We start from the raw sequence: 22,099 nt of genomic DNA, 5'->3' as shown, positions 1-22,099 counted from the left end.
ATAGGCTGTAATATTAAAGAGCAGCATACAAAATACAATTTGACTTCATCAAGGTAGGAACTTCCACAGATAAAGGCTGGACTGAAAAATGCTGAAATATTAGCCATTTTGGTATTGTGCAGTCATTGGTAATTTTAAAATCGTTTTGGAAAACTACTTCTACTTTTAACAATAAGTATATATTGCTGTCACTGTAAGGAGAAAATTGGGTTTAAAAAACATTCAGCTAAATCGTGCTTCACTGAGGTGTTTTCCTATGTGAGCTCTGCTTGACACAGAAATCTTTATGAAGCAAGTGTACTTTTCTGTAGAAGAGGCGACTTGAGAATAATTTCTTTTACTATCCTGTTTTTTTAGCCCATTCCTGGTTTAGAGGAAAAAAAAGTGCAACTTGCTGCCAGCGTTCATCTAATTTTACGTAAACATGCTCTTTGAGGCCAAAGCAAGTCTGACTGATTTTAAATGTGAAAATAGAAAAACTGTTCTTGGAGTTCTTTCTTTTCTTTTCTTTTTTTTTTTTTTTTTTTTTTTTTTATGTTTGAGACGGAGTCTCGCCTTGTCGCTCAGGCTGGAGTGCAGTGGTGGGATTTCGGCTCACTGCAACCTCCACCTCCCAGGTTCAAGCAATTCTTCTGCCTCAGCCTCCCAAGTAACTGGGATTATAGGCACTCCCCACCACGCCCAGCTAGTTTTTGTATTTTTAGTAGAGACAGGGTTTTACCAGGCTGCTCTCAAACTCCTGACCTCAAGTGATGCACCTGCCTTAGCCTCCCAAAGTGTTTGGATTACAGGCATGAGCTAAAATGCTTGGCCTTTTTAAATTTTTTTTTTTTTTTTTGAGACGGAGTCTCACGCTGTTGCCCAGGCTGGAGTGCAGTGGCGCGATCTCGGCTCACTGCAAGCTCCGCCTCCCGGGTTCCCGCCATTCTCCTGCCTCAGCCTCCTGAGTAGCTGAGACTACAGGCGCCCGCCACCGCGCCCGGCTAATTTTTTGTATTTTTAGTAGAGACGGGGTTTCACTGTGGTCTCGATCTCCTGACCTTGTGATCCGCCCGCCTTGGCCTCCCAAAGTGCTGGGATTACAGGCTTGAGCCACCGTTAAATTTTTTTAAAAAATAGAGATGGGGTCTTGCTATGTTGACCAGGCTGGTCTCGAACTCCTGACCTCAAGTGATCCTCCCATCTTGGTCTCCCGAAGTGCTGGGATTACAGGGGTGAGCCAGCACACCCAGCCATGTTCTTGGGAGTTATTTCTAAATAGAACTTGTCTCTAATCCTAATGTAACAGAAATGTATATGATGTTACATCATATACAACAGAAATGTATATGATGTTACATTAGGATTAGAGACAGGAATATTCTTGGGGCAAATAGGAAATGGGTTAAAAGCACCACTCCAAAGATTATGTGAAAGCTGAAATGTCCACGTGAATTATCCTAACCCTGGCCTGTCAGCACTGCCCTTATCTTTCACATGGGACCCAGTACTGGGAGCCAGAGCCATCCTTGGGCTGCTGTCCCAGAATGTCTGCTCATTTCTCTGCTTCTGCTTTCCAATGTCTCTTACTTTGATTCTTTAGAAAAAAAAAATTTTTTTTGAGACAGGGTTCTGTTCTGTCAACCCAGGCTGGAGTGCAGTGGCGCAACCTCCGCTCACTGCAGCCTCTGCCTCCCAGCCCCAAAACAATCCTCCCACCTCCATTTCCTAAGTAGCTGGGACTGCAGGCACATGCCACCATTCCTGGCTAATTTTTTTATTTTTAGTAGAGACAGGGTTTTGACTTGTTGCCCAGGCTGGTCTCGAACTCCTAAACTCAAGCAGTGTGCCCACCTTGGCCTCCCAGAGTGCTGGGATTGCAGGCATGAACCACCATGCCTGGCCTATAAATAATTTTTTAATTATACAAGTAATGCATGAATCAGTTCTCTTTGTAAAAAATTAAAGCATTACAGAGAAGGCCAGAGTCCCCTTTATCAATACTCCAACCCTGCTCCCCTCTACCGTTCCCAAAGGTGGATCCTTCCAGACCTTTTTCTGTGCATTTAAATACATTTCTGTGCATCCATAGAAATGATATATTGTGGGGTTTTTTGGTGTTTGATTTTTTGTTTTTTTGGAGACAGGGTCTCACCCAAGCTGAAGTGCAATGGTGCAGTCTCAGCTCACCGCACTTGAGCCTCCTGGGCTCAAGCTATCCTCCCACCCCAGCTTACTGAGTAGCTGGGACTACAGGTGCGTGCTGCCACACCCGGCTAATTTTTGTATTTTTAGTAGAGATAGGGTTTCATCATGTTGCCTAGGCTGGTCTTGAACTCCTGGGCTCAGGTGATCCGCCCGCCTCAGCCTCCCAAAGTGCTGGGATTACAGGCATGAGCCACCGCACCTGGCTTGTATATTGTTTTGTTTTGTTTGTGATTTACATGGCCAAATATAATAAGCATTAGAGAAGTGTCCATTTTAGTACATGTAGTTCTACCTCCTTCACTTTTTTTTTTTGGGTGTATTGGTCTTATAGTTTGTCTTCTGTGAATTGCTTGTTTATATCCTTTGCCTACTTTTTAAAATTGTGGCAAAATATCCCTAACATAAAATTTACCATTTTCAGCGTATAGTTCAGTAGATTAAGTACAGCCACATTGTTGTGCAGCAGTCACCCCCATCCCTCTCTAGAACTCTTCATCATCCCGTACTGAAACTATACCCATGAAACAGTAACTCCCATTCTCCCCTCCCCCTAGCCCTTGGTAACCACTGCCCTACCTTCTCTTTCTTTAAATTTGACTCAGACCTCATTAAGTCATGAGTTTCCTCATATTTATAAGATGTACCTCATTAAGTGGACTCATATAATATTCACCCTTTTGTAACTGGCTTATTTCACTTAATATCTTCAGGGTTCATCCATGTTATACCACATATCAGAATTTCATTCCTTTTTAAGGCTGAAAATATTCTTTTTTTTCTTTTAAGGCAAAGTCTCATTCTGTCACCCAGGCTGGAGGGCAGTGGCGCCATCTTAGCTCACTGCCACTTCCACCTCCCAGATTCAAGTGATTCTCCTGCTTCAACCTCCCAAGTAGCTGGGATTACAGGCGTGCACCACCACACCTGGCTTATTTTTTGTATTTTTAGTAGAGACGGGGTTTTACCACGTTGGCCAGGCTGATCTCGAACTCCTGACCTCAAGTGACCTGCCCACCTCGGCCTCCCAAAGTTCTGGGATTACAGGCATGAGCCACTACACCTGGCCTAGGCTGAATAATATTCTGTTGCATGTGTATGCAGCATTTTGTTTGTCCCTCTGTCAGTCCGTGGACATTTGGCTTATTTTCATTCTTTGGCTATCATGAATAATGTTGCTGTGAACATTAGTGTCCAAATGCCCTGCTTTCAATTATTTTCTGTAAACACTCAAGTAGAATTGCTGGATCAAATGGTAATTCTGTTTAATTTTTTGAGGAGCCTCTATGCTGTTTTCCACAGATGGTGCATGATTTTAGAATTTTACCAGCAATGTGCAAAAGTTCCAATTTCTCCTCACCAACACATACTATTTTCTATTTTCATTGATAGTAGCCATCCTAACGGTATGGTATCGTTTTAATTTGCATTTCCCTAATAATAAGTTACATTGAGCATCTTTTCATTTGCTTATTGGCCATTTTGTCTGTCTTTTTTGGAGAAATGTCAGTTCAAGTTCTTTGCCCATTTTTGAACTGGATTGTTTGGGTTTGTTTGTTTGTTTGTTTTTTGAGAAGTCGCTCTGTTGCCAGGCTGAATTGCAGTGGCGTGATCTCAGCTCACTGCAACCTCTGCCTCCCAGGTTCCAAGCGATTCTCCTGCCTCAGCCTCCCAAATAGCTGGGACTACAGGTGCACACCACCACGCCCAGCTAATTTTTGTATTTTTAGTAGAGACGGGGTTTTACCATGTTGGCCAGGATGGTCTCGATCTCCTGACCTCGTGATCTGCCCATATCAGGCTCCCAAAGTGCTGGGATTACAGGTGTGAGCCGCCATGCCTGGCCTTGTTTGTTTTTTTGTTGTTGTTGGTGAGTTTTAGAAGTTCTGAGTTTATATATTCTGGGTATTAATGCTTTATCAGATGTGATTTGCAAACCTTGGTCATTTTTTTTTTTTTCCTTCTTTGGTACAGAGTCTCGTTCTGTTGCCCAGACTGAAGTGCGGTGGTGCAATCTCGGCTCACTGCAACCTCTGCCTCCAGGGTTCAAGTGATCCTCCTGCCTCAGCCCCCCGAGTATTTGGGGCTACGGGTGTGCACCCATCATCCCTGGCTAATTTTTGGGTGTTTTTTGTTGTTGTTTTTAATAGAGTTGACGGTTCACCATGTTGGCCAGGCTGGTCTTGAACTGAACTGAAGTGATTAACCGCCTCGGCCTCCCAAAGTGCTGGGATTACAGGCTCCACTGTGCCTGGCCTCATTCATTTTTATAGCTGCATAGTTTCCATAATGTCAACACACCCCAGTTTGTTTGGCCATTTGTCTCCAGCTCCTTGTCATGATAAGCAGGCTATCATGTGAGCATCCTTATACATGTCCCTTTGTGAACCTAAGCATGCATTTCTGTAGGGAAAAAAATTGCTGGATTGAAAAAGTAAAATTGCTGGGTTGTACGATATGAAAATGTTAGTAGATACTGCCAAATTGCCCGGTAGTATTTTAGACAAAACTGGGTTAAAAGAGGCATTAAAATTTTCCTTTGGGAGGTGGTGGGTTGGGGGAGCTAACAGAAGGGCTGCCCGAGGGGTATGGGAGAAAGGTGTGGTTCCTTTCCCAACCCTGCTCTCTTTGTCCTGGGAGGGAAAGGGCTAGCCCCAGGGTATATACACACTGATGCAGAAGCCTGGGCTTTATTATTATTATTTTTTTAAGTGAAAGCAAGTTTATTAAGAAAGTAAAGGAATGAAAGAATGGCTACTCCATAGGCAGAGCAGCCCAGAAGTCTGGGCTTTAAAGGAATCTTTCAAGGCCGTTGATGGCAAATCAGAAAGAAGAAACAGGCTGACCTACTGTATGTTGGGAGTCACTGAACTTCCAGAAACTGCACTGAGAGGCAGGCTTCTACATTTTTTTCTCTCACACTCCAGCAGTACTGGTCTAGTGTAACATGCGATGGGAAGGAGGATGGCCAAGATCAGGAGTCTGCACCTGATGGACCATGGGCCAAATCCAGCCCACCACCTGTTTTTGTCAATAAAGTTTTGTTGGAACACAGTCATGTCCATTTGTTTAGATATTGCCTATGTCAACCTAAAATAATCAAAGGGTTCGAGATCCAGCTACAAGGGTTTATTCAAACACAAAGTGTGAAGGTGGCTGTCTGGGGACACACAAATAACAGGAAATGGTGATCAGTGCTCCCAGTGTGGGGAAAAGCGGGGATCATTTATGTAGACAAAAACGGAAGTACTGAACAGAATTATAACATTTTCCATACAATGGCTAACATACAGATGTAAGATTTGATTGGCTACTATGGATTACACTCTTAGGGCGTTGCCTACCATTCCGTTGTAAAGAGGTAATAATCACAAGGGTCTCTATCTCCAGTGCCATTCAGCCTAGGTTTGAGTGAAAAACAGGGAGTCTGGTTAATTTGTAACATCTCAACACAAAGGTCAGGAAGCAGCGGCCATGTGCCAGAGAAGAAAAGCAGCTGTGTTACTTGACTGTTTCCAGCACTCTTCTCCTTGGCATAATACATTTAGAAGGTCCTGAAATGTTATTTTCTTTTTACATCTATGACTGCTTTTGTGCTGCAATGGCAGAGTTGAGTAGTTGCAACAGAGACCATGTGGTCCACAAAACCTAAAATGTGGCCAGGCACAGGAACTCACACCTGTAATCCCAGCATGTTGCGAGGCCAAGGTGGGCAGATCACTTCACCCCAGAAATTCAAGACCAGCCTGGGCAACATGGTGAAACTCTGTCAGTACAAAAAATACAAAAATTAGCTGAGCACGAAGGCATGTGCCTGTAGTCCCAGCTGTTCAGAAGGCTGAGTTGGGAGGATTGCTTGGGCCCAGGAGGTCAAGGCTGCAGTGAGCCGAGATCACACCACTGCACCCTAGCCTGACAGAATAAGACCCTGTCTCAAAAAAAAAAAAAAAAAAAAAGCAAGCCTAAGATGTTTATTTTCTGGCCTTTTACAGAAAAAGTGCCAATCCTTGGTCTAGAAGTAATTATAATATAAATTCATAAGCCCATCAAACTTCTATTTTATTAGGCCTGATTCCACCTGTGATTGAAAAGTAAACCACTCGGCCAGTGCCGTGGCTCACACCTGCAATCTCAGCACTTTGAGAGGCTGAGGTGGGCGATCATGAGGTTAGGAGTTCAAGACCAGCCTGGCCAACATGGTGGAACCCCATCTCTACTAAAAATACAAAAATTAGTTGGGTGTGGTAGCATGTGCCTGTAATCCCAGCTACTTGGGAGGCTGAGGCAGGAGAATCGCTTGAACCCAGGAGGCGGAGGTTGCAGTGAGCTGAGATCACACCGTTGCACTCCAGCCTGGGCTACAGAGTGAGACTCTGTTTCAGAAAAAAGTAAAAGTAAACCACTCAAAAGACGCTTTCAGGCTGCTGCATATAGCTTGATGCTTTGCCTTGAAAATCAGAAACTCAAATACAATCAAAGGCCTTGGGAAACAGCCCTGTGGAGAGGAGTGTGGCACCGAATATGGGGTTGGACTGGATGAATGTTGGTTGGGAACGGCCCTCCCAACCTGAGAGTTGTGAGTTAAAATCATTTTACTCAATAAGAACTTTGCAACAAATTTATATTGATGATAGTTTGAAGATAGAGGAATCAGTTACTTCATTTAAATGCTGCAGCCTCATGAAAAATTACATTCATTCAGTAAACTTAAGTGCCTAATAGAGTACTACGCATTGGGTAATGCTACGAAGAATGATGAAAAATACCTAATTCTAAGGTGAATCCTGCAGTCCTTAACTTTTTTTTCTTTTCTTTTTTTTTTTTTTTTTTTGAGACGGAGTCTCACTTTGTTGCCCAGGCTGGAGTGCAGTGGCACGATCTCTGCTCGCTGCATCCTCTGCCTCCCGGGTTCATGCCATTCTCCTGCCTCAGCCTCCTGAGTAGGTGGGACTATAAGCTCCCGCCACCACGCCCAGCTAATTTTTTTTTTTTTTTTTTTTAGTAGAGACGAGGTTTCACCATGTTAGCCAGGATGGTCTCGATCTCCTGACCTTGTGATCCGCCTGCCTTAGCCTCCCAAGGTGCTGGGAATACAGGCGTGAGCCACCGCGCCCGGCCTGTAGTCCTTAAATTTTTAATTAACTTTGATATGTTATACTGTGCAGGTTTTCTGGTTAGTTGTGATGCTGGTGAATTTAATGTCTTACCTTTTTTGTTTCCAGCCTTGTCCTGCCAAGAAGTTACTGATGATGAGGTCTTAGATGCAAGCTGCTTATTGGATGTCTTAAGAATGTACAGATGGCAGATCTCATCATTTGAAGAACAGGTGAGTACAACATTTGAACACGTTTAGCTTGGAGAATCCTTTCCCCTAGTGACTTGGGGTCTGACCTTGCAATTGCCTGGCCCCAGTGTACATTTCTGTGACATTTTAGACAGCTTTAGTGTTCTGGGACCAGAGTACCAACTTTGTTCCTGCTGTCATGATCAGAGGGGAGATACAGCTGTTTTTCACCCAGTAGATAGAAGGTTAGGGGGATGGGACATAAACACACAGTTGCCAAAGAGCAAAATCTTTTTAGTTCTTAAGTGACTTGGCACTCCAGTAAGTGATAGGGACACTTGGGTTCTTTAGAAAGAGGCAGGTGACTTTATCTTGGAGACTCAGAGGTTTAGGTAAGATTTTTCTGGACCACACCCTCAATTTAAAAAAAAATCAATCTTCAAAGCTTGGCTTAAAGTGGCCCGAAACCTCAAGCAGATGTCATATGCAATTCCAAGGCCGAATGCAGTCACTCCCACCTCCCTTTTCCACAACTACAGCTTTGCTGCCTTCTTTGGAACTTGGCCACCCTCCTCCCTGCCAGACCACTGTTACCAACGGCAAGTCTGAAGCAGAGGCCAAGAGAGTGAAGCTCTAGGGATGAAAAAATCTAGCCCCCAGTGGCATACAGCTGCATCCTCCACAGCCACACTTCCAAGATGGCCTTGTCCAGCTTCATGTAGGCGTTGTCTGCCGCCACTGTCCAGAGAAATGGGAGGCGGCATCTTGGACCTCCCAAAACTGTGGGGCTGACATGAGGGGCATTGACGGACTTTTGAAAAGGGAGGTGGGGAGGCTGTGTAGCGCCCCTTATTTTTAAAGGTGTTCTCTTGTTTTTGCTTTATTCTGAAGCCACAGGTCACTTTTTAGACATGGTGCTGGTGGTATCTATACTTTCTTAAAATGTATCTCAGTTAATCCAATTGTATGTTGCAATGTTTTTCTATTTAGAAAATACTTCTAAAATCCTCCTCTGGTAACTGGAATTATTTATCTACATTTTACATTTCCCTAAACTGAGAGAATAACTTTGAGATTTAGTCACCAAGGACATCAGATAACTTTTTAAAAGTCCGACTTCTCCATCAAGGACTCACTTAGGTCCCAGTCCCTCCTTGGAAGTATTTTCGACATCTTCAGCCCACATCTAGGGCCCATGCCATGCTGTAGTCTGCAGGAGAAAGAGGTGGGCGCATCTGTCCAGTGGCCTTTTCCTGTTTGAAGGTACCCAGAGCATCCAGCATGGGCCTTGCCCACATCTGTATTATCAGAGATCCACTCAATCAGGAGCAGACTTTCCCTGATTATCAACCCATTTTCTTTGTCTAAAGCTAGAGCTTCAGAGGATGCATTGGGCCAAAGGCTTGCTTTATGCAAATTACCTGATTTTATTATCACAATAACCATGTAAGGAGTTTACTATTGTCCCCATTTTACAGATGGAAACACTGAGGCTCAGAGAAGTGGAATGATTTGCCCAGAATCATGCAGCTATTTAAGGGGCAGAGCCAAGATTTAAGACAGTGTGGTGCTCCAGTGCACATTCAAGCTCCCCCTCCTCTGCAGTGCTGTCCCTTTCCTCAAGGCCGAGTTGTTACATGGCTTACCCACGGGTTAAGTTATAGATCCACCTCCATCGTGTCTTGGATCTGCTTCAAGCCTGGGCCCACTTGAGCCTCACAGGAAGCGCTGATTCTCCTCCAGGTCCCCTGCTTCCTGTTCATCTATACAGGGATGCAGCTCTGGTGTGCTGCTGGCTAACAGCTAGGCTGCCACACCTGGTCCCTCAGGGGCCAGAGCCTTGCCTTATTTATCTTTGAATCTCTACTTGCACTCTACAGCTGCAGTTTTATAGCCCAGGAGGGAATTCATTTATATAGGCAACAGGTATTTATTGAATTCATGCCTGGGGTGGGGCCTGTCGAGGGCAATGGAGTTGTAGCTGCAGACATGACCTGCAGGAGTTTTCCTGCTCACTTAGAGCTGGTATTCCGGTGGGGGATGAGGATAGCAGGCAGTGGTCGGTGCAGACAGTAAGCAGGGAATTTCAGGATATGCTAACAAGAAACTAGCTGGTGTGACATGGCGTGGGTAGGGGTGGGCAGGGGAGGAGGAGCCAAGCGACAGGGGAAGACTGCTCCAGGTAGGGAGGCTCCGCTTGGGAGGTGAGGTTTCAGTCGAGACCAGAAGTATAAAAGAGAGTGAAGTGTGTGGACACCTGGGTGCAGAGCATTCTAGACAGATGAAGAAGCTAGGGTGTAAGTCTGGAGATAGTTATAAAGCTGCCACCTGTGGAGAATGGCAAGGAGGCCAGGGTGGGGAGGGCTGCGGAGGAGAGGGGCTGGTGGAAGTTGGCGGGGAGCAGATTGTGCAGGGACTGGGAGGATATGGGCAGTATCGGCTTCTATTGTGTGTGCAGCGGGGAGCCACTAGAGGGCTTTGAACTGGGGACTGGTTTGATCTGACTTGTTAAAAAAGGAAGACTGGAGGGGCAAGAATGCAAGCCGAGAGGAAACGTGGGAGGCCGCTGCAGTTATCCGGCCGAGATGGCGTGGCTCAGACTGGGGTTGAAGCAGGGGAGCTGAGAGTCCTTAGGAATTTAGGGCATATTTTGGAGGAGGGGCCTTTTTTCAGGACGGCTGCTGAATTGGCTGGGGGTGGGCTAGGGTTCAGAGGGGTAGAGGCAGCTTTGGGTAGTTGGTTGGGGAGTATGCCCTGCGGAGGAGCTCTTTTGGCAGAGACCTGAAGGATAGGAGGTAGCTGTGCAAAGGTCTCAGCACAACCCGAAATGGGAATAAGCTGGATGTGTTCAAGGAACACAAAAGAGGCCAGGGGCCGGGACATTGTGAATGTTGGGGGCTTTGTAGGCGAGATAAGAATGGTAGGTTTTACTCTAGTAGAGGAAGCCATTGGAAAGCTAAAAGCAGAAGAGTAAAGCTGTCTGCCTTTTAAAGTATTGCTCTGGTGGCAGTGTGAGGGGACACCAAAGGAGAAGCAGAGGACCTGTGTTGTGACCCCGTTACTCCTGGAAGAGTGAGGGATGGCTTGGGTTTTTGGGGAGAGGGCCGTTTGAGTTGATGTTCAAGAGTAGTCCCATGCCATTGGATCCAGCAATCCCGCTGCTGGGTACAAACCAAAAGAATTCAAACAAAGCAGGAACTCAGTAAGATATTTGTGTATTCAGGTTAATAGCAGCATATTTGCAATAGCCAAGGGGTAGGAGCAACCCAAGCGTTTATCAGCTGATAAATAGGTAAACAAAACTTTCATACAATGGAATATTATTCAGCCTTAAAAAGGAAGGAAATTCTGCAATATGCTACAACACGGGTGAGGCTTGAAGACATTATGCCAAGGAAAATAAGCCAGTCACAAAGACCAACACTGTATGATTCCACTTGTGTGAGGTTCCCAGAGTAATCAGATTCCTAGAGACAGAAAGAATGATGGATGCCAGGGGTGGGGGAAGGGAAAATGGGGAATTAGTGTTTAACAGGTATGGAGTTTCAGCTGGGGAAAATGAGAAAGTTCTGAAGATGGATGGCGGTGATGATTGCACAACATGAATGTACTTAATGCCACAGAATCATTCATGTTAGGATGATAAATGTTATGATATGTGTATTTTACCACAATTAGCAAAAAGCCTAATCTTTTGAAGTCGGAGCAGAGGTCAAGGCTGTCTCAGTGAAACAGAACTATCTCAGAGACTGCTGGCGTGAAGGCAGCTGCCTGGCTTTCTCTCCTGCTCTCTGCTCCTGGACCTCTTGCTTGAGGGTCTTCACTCGTGACAGTGTCTAGGACATAACTGTTTTCTTTAATGAGCTGGGCCTTGAGAAGGTAGAAAGCAAATTCTACCCACATTCACTGTAGGGCGTCTGCCCGAGGTGGGTAGTTCTGATCTTGCCCTTTCCTCATCCAGCCTCTCTAAAGAGTGCTTTGCCCTTTGACAGGATGCTCACGAATTATTCCATGTCATTACCTCGTCATTGGAAGATGAGCGAGACCGCCAGCCTCGGGTCACACATTTGTTTGATGTGCATTCCCTGGAGGTAAATGATTAATATTTCCAACACGTTCTGTGCAGCTTATGCATATTTGATAAGTATAGGAGAGGCAAGTGTAATCTTTGTACAACTTTAAACACAAAAGTAAGATTCAGTAAAAATCAGTGATAGGAATGAGGCCGGGGAGGGTCTTTACATGCTTTGCAGTTGGTGACTCTGATTAGGGATGTCAAGGCTCTTTCAAATGATTCATTGCTGCAATTTGTGTTGGCTTTGAGAAGAAAGAATGTGTTGTTTTTTCCTGTTTAATACAGGGGAACAGGGGCCATAGGAATACTAAGTGACCCCTCATTTCCCTGTAACAGTATAAATATCGGGGGGAGTTGATAAAAGTTAAACAGTAAGGATGAAAATATTCTGGAAAGAAGAAATATGTTTCTATTGCATTTGATGAAAGAATATGCATAGTATCCAGCCAGATAGGCTAATTGAGGCTACCTTTAGAAACCGGAGCTTTGCTAAAAGTTGATTTTTAGTGGTGTAATCAACATAGAAAGTTGTAAGGTTTAGGGGTGGGGTAAGGGTGGTAAAAGGGATTATAGCAGGGTTTTCAGTCTGTTTTTTTTTTCCCCTACAGCAGCAGTCAGAAATAACTCCCAAACAAATTACCTGCCGCACAAGAGGTAGCCGTTTTCCATTGAAATATAACACATAAGATGTGGACTTTTAAGATATGATAATAATTTGCTTGTGTTAAAAATATTTTTTTCTGGTGACATACAGGCCAGCTTGAAGTGTGATGTGCTTGCAAAGGAAGTTGTATTTTGGAAATAGCTTTAAATAGATTCTCTTGGTGTTCCCTTGCACCCCAGCCCAGCTTACTTTTCTTGAAACTGGCTTATTTGTACTTCAAACAAGGGCTTTCTTTTTACCTTTTCAAATTGATCCTGGGAAGAATGTAATGAGCTGAATCTGTCGTGTCTTCAGCATTTCCAGTGCTGCCAAATTCTACTGCATGTTACCAAAGTCATCCTTAGGAGGAAATTGTTGTTTTCTAAGACTTAAGGCCAGGCGCGGTGGCTCACGCCTGTAATCCCAGCCTTTGGGAGGCCGAGGCGGGTGGATCACCTCAGATCAGGAGTTCAAGACCAGCCTGATCAACATGGAGAAACCTCGTCTCTACTAAAAATACAAAATTAGCCGGGCGTGGTGGCACATGCCTGTTATCCCAGCTACTCTGGAGGCTGAGGCAGGAGAATTGCTTGAACCCAGGAGGCGGAGGTTGCGGTGAGCTGAGATCGTGCCATTGCACTCCAGCCTGGGCAACAGAGCAAGACTTCGTCTCAAAAAAAAAAAAAAAAAGACTTAAAAAATAAAATTAGCATATTAATTCCTTTGTGTAGTAATAGGAACAAGTATTTTTTGAGCCCATGCTGTTTGCCAGGCTTTGCATTATCTCATTTAAGCCTCATAACAACTCTACAAAGTTGATGGTACTGGAGTTAATGGGATAATAACTATCCCAATTTTCTGCACACTGAGGCTTGCAGAGATGAAAGGCATTCCCAGGTCAGGCAGCGAATAAGAAGCAGAGCCAGAGCTGATCCTTGGGCTGCCTGACTCCAGAGCCTGGGTTTCTCACTTACGTTCTTTCCATTGAACCCCATTCTAGCCAAAGAAAGGCCTAGTTATTCAGAACTTGCTTATTCTGATTATTTCAGAAGATTTTATCTCACTTTATGGAATGTTCACTGGTGGTATCCTTCTTTTGACATCTCAAACGTTTTAAGCATGTGTTTGTAAAAAGACGTTATTAAACACAAATTCCTTTTTAAAATGTGGCTCTACCCATTATACAGAAACCATATGTAAAGATAGATCTGTGTAAATTCTCCTATGAAGGAATGGGATGTCTTTTGGATGGAAGTCAATGAGGAAAGCTATTTCAATGTACTTTTCAAGAACATTTTTTCTCAAGAGGGAGTTTCTACGACATACTAGAAAGGAAGATGAATGTTGAGCTTGGTGCCAAAGGGCTAAAAGTGACATATCAAAAAACTTTTTGCATTCCAGGGTCACCTCACCCCACATCCAATCACTGGAAGTCTCAACATCCTTTTCATGGAAGACTCACTAGTAATATGGTCTGCAAACACTGTGAACACCAGGTAAATTCCAACACTTGTTATTTCTGGATGAGGTTTTCCAAAAGTTAGTATTCTTAAAAGGACCTAGAGAGTGGGCTGGCATTGGTCACTGGTGTTAGAGACTACCTAGCCTCTGCACACTAGTGGACTGACTACCCCACTTCGGTCAGTGTCAGCATGTCATTTGATCCTCAGATGGCATCTTCTGCTCCAAGGACAACAGACCCACTGTGGATTGGCAGGATCTCGAGTCCAGTGGTTGGGTCTTTGCTCATGGTGGACACAGTAGATTCTAGGGCTGGTTTTTTCCCCTTTGCTTTTGAGGTTTTAAAATAATATTTTATTATGGAAAATTTCCAATATCATACAAAAATAGAGAATTGTACAACTGTCACCCCAATCCATTTTATTTTATTTTATTTTTTCACAGCCATTACTGACTCTGGGATCAGTCAACTTTATCACATTTTCATGGCCCCCTAAAAAAACTCCAGACTCATTAGCAGCCTCTCCCCATCCTTTCCATCCCCCTACCCCTTGTCAACCATGAATCTACCTCTGTCTCTATGGATTTGCATATTCCGGATACTTCATATAAATGGAATCATGTAATGTGTGGCTTTTTGTGTCTGGCTTCTTTCATTTAGCGTAATATTTCCACGTTTCTTCCATATTGTGGCATGAATCAGTACTTTGTTCCTTTTATTACCAAATAATATTGCATTACATGGATCTACAACATTTTTTTTCCATTCATCAGTTGATGGGCATTTGGATTGTTAACACTTTTTGGCTATTATGAATAATGTTGCTGTGAACATATACATACAAGTTTTTGTGTGGACATATATTTTCACTTCAATTGGGTAATTGCTAGCTTATATGGTAACTCTTTTGTTTAACCTTTTGAGGAACTGCCAGACTGTTTTCCAAAGTGACTATGCCATTTTACATTCCCACCAGCAGTGTACAAGGGGTTCCAGTTCTCCACAGCCTCACCCACATTTTGATGTCAGCCCACTCTCTAGGTCCTGTCTGACATTGTGGTTCTAGCCATCCTACTGAGTGCAAAGTAGTATCTAATTGTGGCTTTTCCCCCCAGCTTTATTGAGATCTAATCAGTAATAAAAATTGTATATATTTAGGGTGTACAAAGTGATGATTTGATGTGTGTGTGTGTGCATGTGCACCTGTGCTTATATGTGGTGAGAACACTCTCAGTATATTTCAAGAATACAATACAGTATTATTAACTGTAGTCACCATGCTATACGTTAACTCTCCAGAACTTATTCATCTTATAACGGAAGGTTTGCATCTTTGAGCAACATCTCCCCACCTCCCCAGCCCCGGCAGCCACCATGTACTCCGCTTCTGTGAGTTTGGCTTTTCTAGATTCCATGTAGGTATGAGATCAGGCAGTGTTTATCTATATCTGGCTTATTTCACATAGCAGATGGCCTCCAGTTTCATCTATGTTGTCACAGATGGTAGAACTTCCTTTTTGATGGCTGAATAATATTCCATTGTACATGTATACCACATTTTCTCATTCATCTGTCTAGACGTTCCATATCTTCGCTATTGTGAATAATGCTACAGTGAACATTGTTTTGCAGATATATCTTTGAGATCCTGATTTCATTTGCTCTGGATATATACCTAGGAGTAGTATTGCTAGTTCATATAGTAGTTCTATTCTTAACTTTTTGAGGAACCTCCATACTGTTTTCCATTTACATTCCCACCAACAGTGTACAAGCGTTGTCTTCTCTCCACACCCTCGGCAACACTTGTTACATGCTGTCTTTTTTTTTCAGATGGTGTCTCGCTCTGCCGCACCCAAGCTAGAGTGCAGTGGTGCCATCTTGGCTCACTGCAACCTCCGCCTCCTGGGTTCAAGCAATTCTCCCACCCCAGTCTCCTAAGTAGCTGGGATTACAGGCGCATGCCAACATGCCCAGCTAATCTTTTGTATTTTTAGTAGATATCGGGTTTCACCATATTGGCCAGGCTGGTCTTGAACTCCCAACCTCAGGTAATCCGCCTGTCTGGCCTCCAAAAGTACTGGGATTAAGGCATGAGCCACTGCACCTGACCACATGCTGTCTTTTTGGTAATAGCCATCCTAACAGGTGTGAGGTGATAGCTCTTTGTGGTTTTATTTGCATTTCCCTGGTGATTAGTGATATTGAGTGCCTTTTCATATACCTGCTGGCCGTTTATATGTCTTTTTTTGGAAAGTGTCTATTCATGTCCTTTGTCCATTTTTTAATTATGTTACTTTGTTTTGTGTTGTTTTTTGCTGTTGGTTCATATGAGTTCCTTATGAACACTCTCTTAGTATATTTCAAGTATTCAGTTTTGGATATTAACCTCTTATCAGATATATGGTTTGCTAATATTTTCTTTTATTCCATATGTTGCCTTTTCATTTTGTTGATTTTTGATTGCTGTGTCATTGCAGTTCTGAGTGACATTACCTTGAAGACTAATATGTTGAATGGTCTTTTTAAAAATAAGGTTCGCATATTAAAAGATATGTAAGATATGTTAAGGAACTGTAATCTATAAGTTGACTATTCATCTCTTTTTTCCTTGCATTGTTTTGATACTATTGTAAATGGAATCAAAAAAATTTATTTTCAAATTGTTTGCCCCTAGTATATAGACATACAGCTGTTTATATTTTGACCTTCTATTTGAGATTTTTGTAAACATTCATTTATTCTAGAAGCTATAGAAGTTTTGTTATATTTATTTTCAAATTGTTTGCCCCTAGTATATAGACATACAGCTGTTTATATTTTGACCTTCTATTTGAGATTTTTGTAAACATTCATTTATTCTAGAAGCTATAGAAGTTTTGTTATATGTTCCTTAGTGTTCTCTGTGTATGTAAACAGTCATGTTGCTTATGAATGGAAATAGTTTTAGTTCTTCCTTTCCAATCCAGTATTTATTCCTTTTTTTTTTCTTTGCCTTATTATCCTGGCTAAGACTTCTGGTACAAAGTTAAATAAGAGTGATGATAGCAGACATCTTTGCTTTGTTTCAGATCTTCTGAAGCAAGTATTTGGTGTTTTATAATTAAGTATGATATTAGCTTTAGGTTTTAGTTTACCCCTTTATCATACTGAGAAACTTCCCTTCTGTTCCTAGTTTGCTGAGAATTTTTGTAATTAATAGTGATTGAATTTTGTCATTTTTTTCCTGCATCTATTGAGATGATCATATTTTATTTTATTATTTTATTCTGTTAACATGGTGAATTACAGTAATTCATTTTTCTAAGTTAAACCAGCCTTTCTGGGATAAACCGCACTTGATGGTGATGCTGTATTGTTTTTATATATTAGTGAATTTGATTTGCTAATATTTCCTAAAGGATATTAGTATCTATGTTTATGAGGAATATTGTTCTTACACTTTTCTTCTCTTGTGATGTCTTTGTCAGGCTTTGTTATAAGGATTATACTAGCCTCATAAAATAGGCTGGAAAATGTTCACTCCTCTGTTTACTGAAAGATTTTGTTTAATATTGGTATTATTTCTTGCTTGTTTGTTAAAATTTGTCTTTCTTTAGCTCTATTTCTGCTAATTTTTTAAAACTTTGTCATTGGATACAAGCGTATGTATTATGATGAGTTAACTCATCTTGTCATGATAAATTGTCCCTCTTCATTTCTGCTAAGACTCCTTGACTTGAAGTCTATTTGAGTGACTCATTTTTAATCTAGCTAATGTTTATTGGGTAATTTCTTTCTGTTATTTTCAGCCCTTTAAAGTGTGGCTTTGTGGACAGCATATAATGGGTCTTGCTTTTTTATCTAGCTTGACAGTCTTTTAGTTGGAATGCTTAGTCCATTTACATTCAGTTTAAGTATTGATGTGATTAGATTTCAGTCTGCCATTTTACCATTTATTTTCTGTTTGTCTTACATTTTTTCTTGTTCCTCTGTTCCCCCTTCACTGGCTTCTTTCAGGTTAATGGAATACTTTTTAGTATTCCGTTTTAATACCTTTGTTGGCCTTTTAGCTTTACTCTTGTGTGTTTGTGTATGGGGGGGGTGTGTGTGTGAGAGATTACATTATGCAATTTTACCTTATCACATTCTGTTTAGAGTTAATATTATACTTCGTCATGTAAAATCCTGGAATATTACAAAAATATAGTTCTGTTACCCCAGCCTTTGTGCTATTATACATACATTATAAACCCCACAATACTGTGTCATAGTTTTTGCTTTAAAGAGTTATGTGTGTTTCATTTCATTTCCTTTGGATATATGCCCGGAAGTGGTATTGCTAGTTCATACAGTAGTTCTGTTCTTAACTTTTTGAAGAACCTCCTCCGTACGATTTTCCATAATAGCTGCACCAGCCAGGCGCTGTGGCTCACGTCTGTAATCCCAGCACTTTGGGAGGCTAAGGCGAGTGGATCACAAGGTCAGAAGTTCAAGACCAGCATGGCCAACATGGTGAAACCCCGTCTCTACTAAAATTACAAAACTTAGCCAGGCATGGTGGTGGGCGCCTGTAATACCAGCTACCCCAGAGGCTGAGACAGGAGAATGGCTTGAACCTAGGAGGCCAAGGTTGTATTGAGCCAAGATCGCTCCACTACACTTTAGTCCGGGCGACAGAGCGAGACTCAGTCTCAAAAAAAAAAAAAAAAAAAAAAAGGCTGCACCAATTTACGTTGCCACCAGTAGTGTGTAAGAGTCACCTTCGCTTCTATTAATTAATTAATATAAAAAATATATTTACCTTTTTTCTTGTTCTCAGTCTTTCATGTAGATGAAAATCCATTTTATGTTTTTTTCCCTTTTGGCCTAAAAACATCCTTTCAACATTTGTTATAGGTGTACTGGTGATGGATACACTTAGATTTCATGTATATGAAAATGTTTTTGTCTTACCTTCATTTTTGAAGAATAGTACTTGCTGGATATAGAACTTTGGGTTGACAGTGTTGCCGTTGTTTTGCTTTGGTTTATTTTAAATTCATCATTTTAAGGACATTGTTCTATTGTCTTCTGGCCTCCATTTTTTCAGTTAGTGTCATTTATATCATTCTTCTCTATGTAAAGTGTCATTTTTTTCTTCTGCTTATACTGCTTACAAAACTTTCTCTTTATTTTTGTTCATGCTGTGTATAGATGTGGTTTTCTTAGTATTTATCTTATTTATCTTGTTTGGGGTTGCTGAGTTTCTTAAATCTGTACTTTTTTTTTTAAACTAAATTTGAAAATTCTTGGCCATTATTTTTTCAACAAAGATTTTATGCCCATTTTTACTTATTAGTTTACTTAATGTTGGCCCACAGGTCACTGAGGTCTTGTTCAATTTTCTTCAATCTTTCTTCTGTGTGTTCTTTAAATTAGATCATTGCTGTTATCTTCATGTTCACTGATTCTTTTCTCTCTTTTTTTCTTTTTTTCTTTTTTTTTGAGACAGGGTCTTAGCTCTGTCATCCAGACTGAATTGCAATAATGTGATCATAGCTCACTGCAGCCTCAACCTCCCAGGCTCAAGTTATCCTCCCACCTTAGCCCCCTGAGCAGCTGGGACTACAGGTGTGCACCACCACACCCAGCTAATTTTTTTTATTTTTTGTAGAGACAGGGTCTCACTGTGTTGCTCAGGTTGGTCCCAAACTCCTGGGCTCAAGTGATCCTTCCACTTCAGCCTCCCAAAGTGTTGGGATTACAGGTGTGAGCCACCATACCTGGCCTGATTCTTTTTTCATCTCCAGTCTCTGTTTGCCTATGCAACAAATTTTTCATGGTAGTCACTGTTGTTTTTAGTTATAGAATTTCTGTTGCCTTCTTTTTAATAGTTTCCATTGTTCTGAGATTCTCAATTTGTTCATTCACTGTCACTGTATATTTTCCTTTACATCCTTGAGCATATTTATGATGCATCTGTGAGGTCCTTGTGTGCTGACTTCTTTGTATTTTATGTTTAGTAATTTTTTATTGTATACTTAACATCATAGTACAGACATAGAGAGTAGGGATTCTGTTACATTTCTATGAAGAAAAATTAATTTTCTTCTGGCCCGCAGTTAACCTGGCTAGGCTCAAACTCAACTCTGTCTCCCCTACATTGGGTGGCAAAACCTCTGCTCAGTTTTTTTAGCTTCCAGCTGCTACTTTTTGCCAGGCTCCCTGGAGTTTCCCCCGTGCACGTGTGGTTCAGGGATCAGCCCTGGAATTGAACAGAGTTTAGGTATAAACTTTGGGGCTCATCCCCTCTGTGTCTCCTTTCTTCCTGGCATTTACCCTGGTCTCTCCACCAGCCCTGATTCTTGAACTCTGTCATCTGACTACTCAATCCTGTAGGATGCTGCTTTTTGCCACCCAGCACCACATCAACCAGGAAAAAAAGCCACAAACACACAAATCTCGCCCACAGAGTTCTGTTTTTCCAAGAGTTGATTTCTTTTCCATTTCTGCCTGCTTTTGGTAGCTCTCTGTTCATTCAAACCGTTTTGTTTTGTTTTGTTCCAAACTTTACAATTGTTATCTCAAGGAGGGTTAATCTACCCAAGCGCCTCTGCCATCACTAAAAGCAGGCACTCTCTCACCCTACTTCGTCGTCTGCTTTTTTGCAATGAATAATCTAATGTGAACATCTTTCCACATGATCATACATTCTTCTACATTTTGTTTAATGTAGTGTTTCATTCTGTGGACATGCTATATAATTTATTAAACCATTCGCTAAAACTTTCAACTACAGTCATGTGCTGTATGATGATGTTTTGGTCAATGACAAACCACATATATGATGGTGGTCCCGTAAGATTATAATACTTTATTTGTACGGTACTTTTTCTATGTTTAGATGCACAAATCCTGCCCACTGTGTTATAGTTGCTTACAGCATTCAGTACGGTAACATGTTGTACAGGTTGGTAGCCTAGGAGCAGTAGCTAGACCATATGGCCTAGGTGTGTAGTAGGATGCACCATCTAGGTTTTGTAAGTGCACTCTGTGTTGTTTACACAATGATGACATCACCTAAGGATGCATTTCTCAGACTGTATCCCCATTGTTAAGTAATGCTGACTGTATTCAAATTTTTGCTATTATAAATAATATTGATGAATATCCTTGCAGTTATGCCCATGGTTATTTCCTTAAAATAAAATCCCAAAATTATTTCTGGCTCAGGTATTTAATCTTTCAGTTGTTCCAAGCGATTCTTTAGTATTATTGTACCTCTTATGTGTACAAGGTTGTTTTAATAGAATTTGATTCTAACTAAGTACATTATATTTTACTATGTTAATGTTGGGCATCTCAATATTAAACTGTTTCATAGTCACATATCTTCCATCTTTAAAACTTTGAACTAAGCCTAAATTTTTTCTGGATTTTCTGCAATATTTGTTTCAGAGTCCTGTTCGATTTGATACCTTTGATAGCCTTTCACTAAGTATTCCAGCTGCCACATGGGTATGTACTGATTTATGGTTTATTTGGAGTCTGTTTCAGAGACATTTCAATCTGAAAGGGTTTTGAGGCATTTTATGTGGCTCAGGCACTATGTGTAATTCAGATACATGGTTGAACCCCATGTTAACTCAGATACATGGTTGGTTGAACCCCATGTTAACTTTAATATGTGGCATGATTATGGGAGGGAGGATAATGAATGGTTTTTCTTTTGCTCCAGAAATTTTGGCTTTTTGAATACACACACACAGACATTAACCTCAAATTCAAAGATACCTAAAACAGCATGGAAGTCCACAAGTTCGTGCAGTTACATCCTCATGCTCTAGAATCTGTCCATAATAGCAGTCTGGGGAGCTTTGAGTCCCATGTTTGTCCAGGAAACATCCAGTTGTGACTATAAAACTTTATTGCCTGCATACATCAAAATAAAGTTCTGGTCTTCACACTGCCATCTGCCAACAGTTTCAGTATAGCTGTCCTTTGAATCGTAGTAATTTTCTTCTTCTCATGCTGTAGGGTCACCCACTGACCCTGGACCACTGCCTTCACCACTTCATCTCATCAGAATCAGTGCGGGATGTTGTGTGTGACAACTGTACAAAGGTATGCATTGAACCCCAAAAGTCATTCCCAGCTGGTCTGTGTGTGCTGATGTAGCACCTCTCACACCACTGACCCTGAGCTCTTCTGACTGTACCCAGTGGGTCTTTTCAGCCACTTCTACTTCTCCCTAACTTGCTTTGGACATTGGCCGCTCATGGACCAAATCTCTTTCCCAGATGAGTTTTGTTTCATGCACAGTATTTAAAGAATAAACTGTCACGCTGAGATGAGAAATGCCCTCTCCAGTTTGCTGCAGTTGCTTCCAGTCCCATTTGTTTTGCATCCTTTCTTTTAACCTGTGCTACCTGCCTAACTCCCTTAAGTAACTGAGTTTTCCCCTCTGACTCAAGAGGAACTGTATGGAAC

At 41.8% G+C, this 22,099-nt stretch overlaps 1 protein-coding gene across 7 annotated transcripts in view; it reads left to right on the top strand.

Moving 5' to 3' along the window:
* Positions 1–22,099, top strand: part of LOC105498173 (ubiquitin specific peptidase 30) — a 100,684-nt gene that overhangs the window by 72,604 nt on the left and 5,981 nt on the right. For 6 of the 7 annotated variants that reach the window (XM_011770095.2, XM_071071171.1, XM_071071172.1 and 3 more), the window contains 6 exons: positions 7,407–7,510; positions 11,461–11,559; positions 12,152–12,197; positions 13,588–13,682; positions 21,068–21,127; positions 21,647–21,733. In XM_011770095.2, the coding sequence (XP_011768397.1) occupies positions 7,407–7,510; positions 11,461–11,559; positions 12,152–12,197; positions 13,588–13,682; positions 21,068–21,127; positions 21,647–21,733 (491 nt within the window). The remainder of the gene's footprint in view (positions 1–7,406; positions 7,511–11,460; positions 11,560–12,151; positions 12,198–13,587; positions 13,683–21,067; positions 21,128–21,646; positions 21,734–22,099) is intronic. The other variant, XM_011770086.3, reaches the window with a different exon arrangement.

This window comes from Macaca nemestrina, chromosome 10, assembly GCF_043159975.1.
Source record: "Macaca nemestrina isolate mMacNem1 chromosome 10, mMacNem.hap1, whole genome shotgun sequence".
Lineage (NCBI taxonomy): Eukaryota > Metazoa > Chordata > Mammalia > Primates > Cercopithecidae > Macaca > Macaca nemestrina.
Note: the sequence above shows the minus strand (reverse complement) of the source record. Positions and strands in the feature narration are given on the sequence as shown.